The 10,162-nt window shown below is 36.4% G+C and overlaps 1 protein-coding gene across 1 annotated transcript; it reads right to left on the bottom strand.

Moving 5' to 3' along the window:
• Positions 1-4,800: 4,800 nt before the first annotated feature.
• On the bottom strand, positions 4,801-10,131 carry shisa3 (shisa family member 3). The gene is made up of 2 exons (XM_073820964.1): positions 9,431-10,131; positions 4,801-6,258 (listed from the first exon to the last, which is right to left on the bottom strand). Exons 1-2 carry the CDS (start codon positions 9,702-9,704, stop codon positions 5,687-5,689), a joined length of 846 nt encoding a protein of 281 aa, XP_073677065.1. The 5' UTR covers positions 9,705-10,131; the 3' UTR covers positions 4,801-5,686.
• Between the last annotated feature and the right edge of the window lie 31 nt (positions 10,132-10,162).

The raw sequence follows: 10,162 nt of genomic DNA, 5'->3' as shown, positions 1-10,162 counted from the left end.
ATAACTTTTATCATGTTGCCATGGCAACGTGTCAAACTTTAACTTTAGTTTTTTGTGTATTTGAGCCACTTAAAATACTTAGAATTTCATGAAACTCAACACACACATCTGTATTATTGATATTTAGACACTGATAATAGCCCATAAATGGGCGTGGAGCAGGCGCTCCATAGCGCAACCTTTTGACAAAAGTTGGGGGGTTAGTTTGTCCTACAGTCACCAAACTCGGTACATATATTGATCTCATCAAGCCAGAAAAATTTCTAATTTACACCCATTAGCTACGGCCGACAGGAAGTCGGCTATTTGGATTTGAATGTGGATTTTTGGAAAAATCAGGCTGTGGAATTTTATATACTTCTCTCGGGAAAACCAACCAATTCACACCAAACTTTTTCGACATGATGCCAAGATTCTGAAGATGTTAAATTGCGAGCAGATTTAGGATATCTTGAACGGTGTTGATGTGGTGATTGATTGAAATCGGAGTAAAAAAGATAGCCGTAATTTTATTATATCATTAAAGTGCAGCATCCAAAGTCTTAGTAAGAGAGAGAGTCAGAGAGGACGAGAGACAGTTAGGGTTAGTCCAGAGGGTTACTGTGAATGCATGTGCCAACTGGGCACCATTTTCCTGATGCTATCGGGATGGCGACTGCGTAGATGGCGAGGGCCCGTTCATCGCTGCTTGCAGCTTTAATTTTTATTATTATTATCAATATTTAAAACAGTTGAGTATGTTTTTTCAGGATTCTTTGATGAATAGAAAGATCTAAAGATCAGCATTGATCTGAAATAAAAAGCTTTTGTAACATTATACACAGCTTGGAGTCAGTATAATTATTATTTTATTTTATTTTTTGTTTTGTGGGGAAAAGTTCTATAAATTAATACTTTTAATTTAGCAAGAATGCTTTAAATTGATCAAAATTGATGATAAAGAGATTTATAATGCTACAAAAGATTTCTATTTCAGATAAATGCTGTTCTTCTGGGCATCTGTTCATCAAAGAAACCTGAAAAAATTATATTTGGCTGTTTTCAACAATAATAATAATAAATGTTTTTTGAACATCACTTTTAGAATGATTTCTGAAGGATCATGTGACACTAAAGACTGGAGTAATTATGCTAAAAAAATCAGCTTTGAAATCACAGGAATAAATTACATTTAAAATATATATTCAAACAGAAAACAGTTATTTTAAATCATAAAAATATTTTGATTTTTTTTTACTATTTTTGTTGTACTTTGAATCAAATAAATGCTGGCTTGGTAAGCAGAAGAGACTTTTTCAAAAAACATTAAAAAATCTTAGTGTTCAAAAACTTTTGACTGGTAGTGTATACTGTATGTTGTATTCGCTGTACAGATCGGATGACTCTTCATTGGGGATTCATTTAACACAGTCATGATTTGGCAATAATCTGTTTTGTTTCCATACAATAAACTTCCAAGAGCTTATTTCCTGTCTAGACCAATGCATTTTACACTAGCATTAAATTATACTTTAGCAAACACTTTCCTACATGCATAAATCTGTTCTTCTGGCTGCTATAGTGTTTATAACTTAAAAAGACAGTAAACTCTTAATGCTTTGGATTTCATGTCCTCTTTTAAAACACCACTGAGTGGCTGCACAGAACTTGCTAATACGCACTTTTTCAGAATGTGTGTACTGCCGATACTCTTCAAAGTGCGGTTATGGTGTTAATTTATTTTAATATCTTGTTTACAACCACCAAAATCTGTTTATACTATTTAATCATGAGCAAAATCTGGCTCAGCACTTGCCATGAACACCAAATGTATCCCACAAACTCTTTTTTAAAGATTGCTTGGATGTTTCTGTGGAGATACATTATTCTTTAATGCTAGAGGTGAGATTTCCGGTTCATTATCCACTATAGCGAAATAACGAGAAGAATAACAGCGTGCAGTAAACGGTAAAACTGTTCATAATTAAGATAATACTTTAAAATAATATGGTAAGACACACCAATGTGCAATATATAGCAGCAAAACAAGCTGTTTTGTACAGCTAAAAATAGCTGGACACGGATGACAACGGAAGCCAGACCCATACATTTTACAAAAGGCCACACACTCTCACAGAAAGAAAAAGGTGGATAAAGAGATTATAAGTGTTTTAACTGATCACTTTTCATCAATTTAAAGCATCCTTACTGAGTAAAAATGTTAATTACTTTAAGAAAAAAATTACCCCAATATGAACACTAGTGTATGTGTATTAAGCATCAACTATTTTCTGTGATTGTTGCATTGCACAGAATTTAGCTTTTACTTTGGAAAGACAAAGTATGTTGAAGCTGGTCGTTGTGTGTGGCATTTAACAGGATGAGATATAAATATAAACAGGAAAAGGTGGAGATACGTCAAATAGATGACATCCCTGGAGTTTAGATTTATCATTCTGACTGTTCTGTTGGTCAGTGACATTAATAGAGTTGTTATCTGTTCCATATTTTAATAACAGCCGTTTATTTATACTGGCCGCACTTGATGTAAATGTATCCCTAGAAAGAATTAGTCCGTAGGTTAAAACAAGCTTTCCCTTCTTGGTAACAGAATACTGGAGTGTCACATTCTCAGTCAGCCTGTTCTGAAATAGAACCTTTTTTGTTAATGTCATACAGTTTCTTGAATGTTTTCATTCTCATCCACCTTTTTCCTGAACGCGAAAATCTCGCCTGACTGGAACGATGCTTTAACGTACGTTTCCGGTCTCTGGTGTTTCTAGTCAAATTAACTATTTTCCAAGCCGATAATATAACGTTAAATCTATGAAAATGTTTTAAAAAGCACATGGCGCCAAAATTTAATCACTTCACAGTGTCGCAATGACCGTCTTTCTGCAGTAACAAACTCACCTGTCATAGTTTAATACGCCGGACGATGACGTGAAAAGACGCGAGGTTAACTGCATTGAAAGAATTCGCGGGATTTTTTTAATCGTCAAAATGATAAGAGCATACGTTATTTTAGATTTCACACATAGAATTTTAACTTAAGCGCTTTAAGCCATGCTCGTTTTCTTTTGTCATCGTTCATTCAAGGCATACAGCGCTGGACACCACAGACTTGCTGGTAAGCAAAACAAGTACTTTACAGAAAAGCTTATTGTTACTGTCAACAACAGCACAGCTTATATTTATGTTCAAAAGTTTACATACATTTGATTCTTAATACTGTTTTGTTACCTGAATGATCCACAGCTGTGCGTTATGTTGTTGTTTAGTGATAGTTCATGAGTCCCTCCCTTGTTTGTCCTGAACAGTTAAAGCAACACTAAGTAACTTTTCCCTCAATGCTCTCTCTACAGGTTAGAAGCGGAATTGTCCATTACCGCTGTCGTAAATAATTTAGCCTACCGTACCGTTGCGTCACATGCACGTTATTTGTTTGAAAGGCTATCCAGGACCGGCTTTGGAAATAACGATGTCCAGTGACAAGGTAGAGTATGCTGTATGACTTTATAAAAGTATGAAAACCTTTTGTAAAGCAAGTCGCATTTGTAGTATCATTTGAACTACAAAACCGCGACCCGACGACCCAAACTTACATAGTGCTTATGGCTGATAGAGGGTCGCAAAGCGAATACGAAAGTGCCGTTTCACCCTGTTATGAGTTGATGAACCGCTGACATGAGTTCGGAAACATTATTTTAAGGTAAAAAAAAAGTTACTTAGTGGGGCTTTAAACTGCCAACTGTTATTTAGAAAAATCCTTCAGGTCCCACATATTCTGTGGCTTTTCAGCATTTTTGTGTATTTGAACCCTTTCCAACAATGACTGTGTTTTTTGAGATACATCTTTTCACACTGACGACAACTGAGAGACACATATGCAACTATTACGCAAGGTTCAAACGCTCACTGATGCCTCAGAAGAAAACATTATGCATTAAGAGCAACGGGGTGAAAACTTTTTAATTTAAGTTTGTGTATTTGAACCCTTTCCAACAATGACTATGATTTTAACACTAAGGGCCAAATGAGGGACTCATGTGCAGCTATTACAGAAGGTTCAAACACTCACTGATGCTTATGAAGGAAACAAAATGCATTAAGAGCTGGGGGTGAAAAATTTGAAGATCAGGGTAAATTTAACTTATTTTGTCTTCTGGAAAACGTACTAATCTTCTGTAGCTTCTGAAGGGCAGTACTAAATGAATAAATATGATATTTAGGCGAAATAAGAAAAATGTACACATCTTCATTCGGCTCTTAATGCATCGTGTTTCCTTCTGAAGCATCAGTGAGCGTTTGAGCCTTCTATAATAGTTGCATATATAATAGTCCCTCAGTTGTCCTCAGTGTGAAAAGATGGATCTCAAAATCATACAGTCATTGTTGGAAAGGGTTCAAATACACATAAATGCTGAAAAACCAAAGAATATGTGGGACATGAAGGATTTTCCTGAAGAACAGACTCATGAACTATTACTAAACAACAACAAAAAAACCCAGCTGTGGATCATTCAGGTAACAACGTAGTATTAAGAATCAAGCGTATGTAAACTTTTGAACAGGGTCATTTTAAGAAATGTTCTCTTTTGGACTGTATGTAAATCTTTTATGTGAAATATCTTATTCGGGTCAGTACTAAATATACATGCATTTTGTATGATTCCTCTTATTTTGCTAAAATATTAAACATTTAGCAGATTTTGCAAGGTGTATGTAAACTTTTGCCCTCAACTGTATCACAGCGGTGCTCATCAGATACTCCGGAGAAAGGTGGATATCTGATGCATTACAGAGAGTAATGAGACAAGCTAACGTGAAAGATAAAAGTTTAATTTAGCTTAAAAACACTGTTGGTTAGAGACTGTAATACTCATTTGAAGGCCGTCTCGTCACATAATGTGCTTCCAGCTGCTCTGAACATTTAGATACACCTGAACATTTACAAAACGTCTCATATCAAATATAACAACCTGGGTTGCCAACGTAATCTGAAACTCGTCCAATAATGGCTTTCAGATTGCTACAAATTATACAAAATTGAAGAATGAATGCTCTCCAAACATTAAAAACAGAGGTTTTCCCAGGGGTAGCTATACATGATGTTAACCTGTTCCTTATGTGACTGATACTCTATGTACAGTATTATGAGCAAGAATACGCATGATGAATGCCTGTTTTAAACATTATTAACAATTTGTGTCTCAATCTGGCAACTAAACCTTTAATCTGACCCTTTGGAAAAAAAAAAAGATAATTTCTGTAAAACCCCCATTCAGATTGTCATGTATTTCTGTCCTTTGTAATATCTATACAGTATATATCAACTTTTTCTCAAATACAGAGGCCAAATGTTCAGTGGAGTGTCACTGACCATCTCGACTTTTAAAAAATTAGACGTCTTTCATCAAATAAGCAGATTGAAAGTGCATACGAGATACGATCAGTTGTAGGTTTAGGTGCTTTGAAGTAGGCGTCCATGTTCCATCCAGCACTCGAGTGTCTGTCAGATTGATAGTTCACTAGCTTATATCTCACCAGGTTAAACTCCAGCTGCGGTCTCACAAGTGCCAATCGAGCTTGCTGAAAGACACATTAGTGCCTGTTTCCTTAAACGTGAGCCCCTGTAATATGAGTCTACAACAACGGCATTGTGAACGACAGATTCTTTGGTGTCCCGTTTGAGCAGCACCCCAGGTCAGCTCTGGCTGAAGTCAGCAAAGCCCTTGTTTGCGGAGAACGGTTCCTGCGGCAGGGGAAAGAAGTACTGTTGCGGCAGGAGGAACCCGGAGCTTTGCAGGGTCTGGTGGTGCAGCTGTAACTGGCTGTGAGCGTGCGTGTGCTGGGCCTGCTGGGCCTGCTGGGACGTGTAGGGCGGTGGAGGTGGAGGCAATAGAGGCTGCGTTGGTGCTACGGACACAGGAGTGGATGCCGTGGATGATGAGACCATCAAGAGCTGCTGTTGCGAACACTGTCCCAGTCCTTCGCCCCGGCCCAGGGAGAAGCGCCGGACTGAGCTGCCTCCTCCTGCAGAGCTGGAGCTGGTGGTGGCCGTGCTGGACTGGCGTGACGGCGTGCGCAGGCTGGGAGGGGCTGTGGTTAGGATCATGGGGATGGTTTCGCCCTGACTGCGCAAGGAGAAGCGGATGGGCTGCTGTGTGGGCTGCTTGGGTCGCAGGCAGGTGCAGCAGTAGACGGCCACCAGAGAACCAACCACTACAAATGCCACAAAGATGGAGCCCACCATCAGGAAGGGCACGTAGATGGGCTCTGTGAAAGAGAGAAACGGCACTGGTGGTTAGAGAGACTGCAATCTTTCTTTTAAATAAAAGGTCCAAAAGGTGTTTTTCCACAGTGATGCCGTACACTCTTAAAAATAAAGGTGCTTCATGATGCCATAGAAGAACCTTTTTTGTCTAAATGGTTTCATAAAGAACCTTAAACATCTGAAGAACCTTTCTGTTTCACAAAAGGTTCCTTGTTGCAAAAGAAGGTTCTTCAGATTATAAAAAGGTAAGAAAGAGATGGTTCTTTAAAGAACCTTTGACTGAATGGTTATTTGTGGAACCAAAAATGGTTCTTCTATGGCATCTTGAAGAAGAACCTTTTAAAGGACCTTTATTTTTAAGAGTGAAGATGAACAAATGCTGGTTCTCTAAAGAATATTTAAGTTCTTAGGAGATCTATTTGTGTGTGTGTGTGTGTGTGTGTGTGTGTGTGTGTGTGTGTGTGTGTGTGTGTGTGTGTGTGTGTGTGTGTGTGTGTGTGTGTGTGTGTGTGTGTGTGTGTGTGTGTGTGTGTGTGTGTGAAGAACACTGCAATAATCTAAAGAACCTTATTCACTAAAGAACCTAAATTCAACAACAGTTAAAAGGTTATTTAATAGGGAATATTAATTTAAAAAGCACTTACTATAATTAAAAAATGTAAAAAATATTGTAACCTTTTATCTTATGTTAACCACTTCTGGTTGTTTTACACTAATTTATTCTAAATAATATTTTTTTCAATATCTAAATTGGTAAGAGCTTTGCTTTACAAATTACAAACGCATACACTACCAGTCAAAAGCTTTTTAAACTATTATTTTTTATGTTATTTTCAAAGAAGTCTCTTCTGCTCACCAAGCCTGCATTTATTTGATCCAAATTTTGAAATATTTTTACTATTTAAAATAACTGCTTACTATTTTAAAATGCAATTTATTCCTGTGATCAAAGCAAAATTTTCAGCATCATTACTCTTCAGTGTCACATGATCCTTTAGAAATAATTCTAATATGCAGATTTATTATCAATACTTAAAACAGTTGAAATATATATATATATATATATATGTGACCCTGGACCACAAAACCAGTCATAAGGTTAAATTTTACAAAACTGAGATGTATACATCACATGAAAGCTCAATAAATAAGCGTTCTATTGATATATGATTTGTAAGGATAGGACAATATTTGGCCGAGATACATCTATTTGAAAATCTGGAATCTGAGGGTGCAAAAAAATCAAAATACTGAGAAAATCACCTTTAAAGTTGTCCAAATTAAGTTCTTAACAATGCATATTACTAATCAAAAATTACATTTTGATATATTTATAGTAGGAATTTTACAAAAAATCTTCATGGAACATGATCTTTACTTAATTTCCTAATGATTTTTGGCATAAAAGAAAAATCAATCATTTTGACCCATACTATGTATTTTTGGCTATTACTACAAATATACCCCAGCGACTTAAGACTGGTTTTGTGGTCCAGGGTCACATATTTGATGAATAGAAAGATCCAAAGATCAGCATTTATCGAAAAAGCTTTTGTAACATTATACACTATACCATTCTAAAGCTTTTAGTCAATAATTGTTTTTTTTTTATAGAAGAAGAAAGAAGAAATTATATAAATGAACACTTTAAGTAAGCAAGGATGCTTTAAATTGATCAAAGGTGATGATAAAGACATTTATAATGACATTTATAAAGATTTCTATTTCAGATAAATGCTGTTCTACTGAACTTTCTATTCATCAAAGAAACCTGAACAAATTCTACCCAGCTGTTTTCAAATCTGAAATCTAAATATTAGAATGATTTCTGAAAGATCATGTGACTGGAATAATGATGCAAAACAGTTGAAAATCACAGGAAAAAAATAACATTTTAAAATATATTCAAATAGAAAACAGTTATTTTAAATAGTGAAAATGTATTTCAAATGTGTACTGTCTTTGCTACTTGGGATCAAATAAATGCAGGCTTGGTGAGCAGAAGACTTTAAAAAAAAAACTTTTCACTGTTTGCTTGAGGCTATGGCGGTAAAACGCACCCATGTGTTTGTGTACCTAGTTGAATCCTAAATTCTTAATTATGTTGAGAAAAAGAAACTGGAATCCAGTTTTGATGATCAGTTACCAACATCATAACATTCTTTAAACTTTTCCTATGTAGCTGACATCAGTATAGGTGGAATGAGAATGAAAGATCATCAGGTCAAACAGATTAGAGTTGACAAGTTATATCTAAACCATTAATTAAGTCTTTATCAAATTTACTGATTTGAATTAAGAATAATTTGTTTGGATTTTATCTTAACATCATCTGCTGTTATGGTGTAAATAATATGTTTGTGAACATACAGGCTATTCTGTTAAGATTAAATGACACTGTTGATATTAACTTATTAAGATTAAATGAAAGGGGACTTTTCTTGTAAACACTAAAAAAACGGAAAATTGGAAAATCGCTGCCTTAAATGTTTAATTGAAATCACAGAGGTGCCAGATTTAAGGGATGTAATCATTACACTTTGAAAATTACTTCTGGTGACAGAATCAAGAAAATCTGGCAACTTGTAGAAATGACAAATTGTAGTAGTAAGGTCTAATGATGAGAACATTTTCTCCAGTGAGTGTGCAGGTGTGTCAGGTTAACCTCTGCTCTGCACTGTCAGACATTATAACAGGTGCCGACATACTGAAATCCCTGTGTAGCCTAAAACATTGCGCAATACGTGATTCCTAAGACCTAAAATATCACATAATCCTGTTATGACATTCTGTAATGTGATCATTTTGCTGGCAACAGGTGAACTATTATAAGTAATTCAACCAGATGTCATTAAGGCTTAATTTAATATCCCTGTACTAGTCATGTAGTTTATTTAGCCTACTTCTTATCAAATACAGTGTTACATCTAGTAATCTGTTTTACAAACGCTTTAAAATAGGTAACAGTAATAAACAGTAATAAAACTTTACAGCATGTTTTTTTCAGTCATGCCGAGTCTTTATTAATAAAAAGTTTTACTGCTTTTTATCCTAAGGTTTTTACACTTTAACTGTATTGGGTTTTTTTTTTTTTTTGTTTGGTTTGTTTTTTTTTTTTGTTTGTTTGGTTTTTTTTTTTTTAGATGGGCCATTTACGAGTTAACTGTATCTTACGGGCAGCATATTGCGTGTTGTTCTCCACTTCTCTGTCGTTCGTGCAGGTTCCCTGATCCAGACGCGCATCCGGGGCCGCGCAGCAGTAGCGCAGCGAGCAGCTCCCGCAGCACACCGTGGCGTCCGCCGTATCAAAGTCCTCCGGACACTGAAAGCCCTCATGGTAATTCCCACTGCTGTCTAGCCAGCCGTGACAGTACTCTCCCCGGGCATCAGATATCCGCAGATTCCATGTCAAATACCCCAAGACTAGGCAATTCAGCAGGCGCACCATACCGGCAAGATGCGCTTTAATTTGCCAGTTCCTCTCAAACAGTGCGCGCCCGATAAAACTGCCCGTTTTGGGGTTAGGCGAGCTGTAAACGAACTTTAAATGCTTTAGGAAAATACTCCATCAGCTCATAAGATTTAAATGTCACTGAAGTTTAATCCAGGGGTTGTTGTCCAAAATCCAAAATTAAGACTCATCCAGTATTAAAACATCACTTCCAGAAATTCCATGATGGTTTTATCCGCATTTCATCCGCTCCCGCTGTTTACTGACATTGTAAAATACTCATCGAATGCTTTTGATATCCATGTGGATGTAAAATAATAAACTGTCACCTACGTTTTTATCAAAAGACTTGGAAAAACACTTTTCTATCTTGCAGTTCTCCCCCAAGAAGTACTGAGTGCACACAGAGAGCCGCGCGTCTGCACTGAAGCCACCTTTCAAATGTGCTGCTCTAG

The sequence above is a fragment of the Garra rufa genome, chromosome 16, assembly GCF_049309525.1.
Source record: "Garra rufa chromosome 16, GarRuf1.0, whole genome shotgun sequence".
In the NCBI taxonomy this organism is placed as follows: Eukaryota; Metazoa; Chordata; class Actinopteri; order Cypriniformes; family Cyprinidae; genus Garra; species Garra rufa.
The sequence above is the reverse complement of the archived record's forward strand: the minus strand, read 5'-3'. Positions and strand labels throughout refer to the sequence as shown.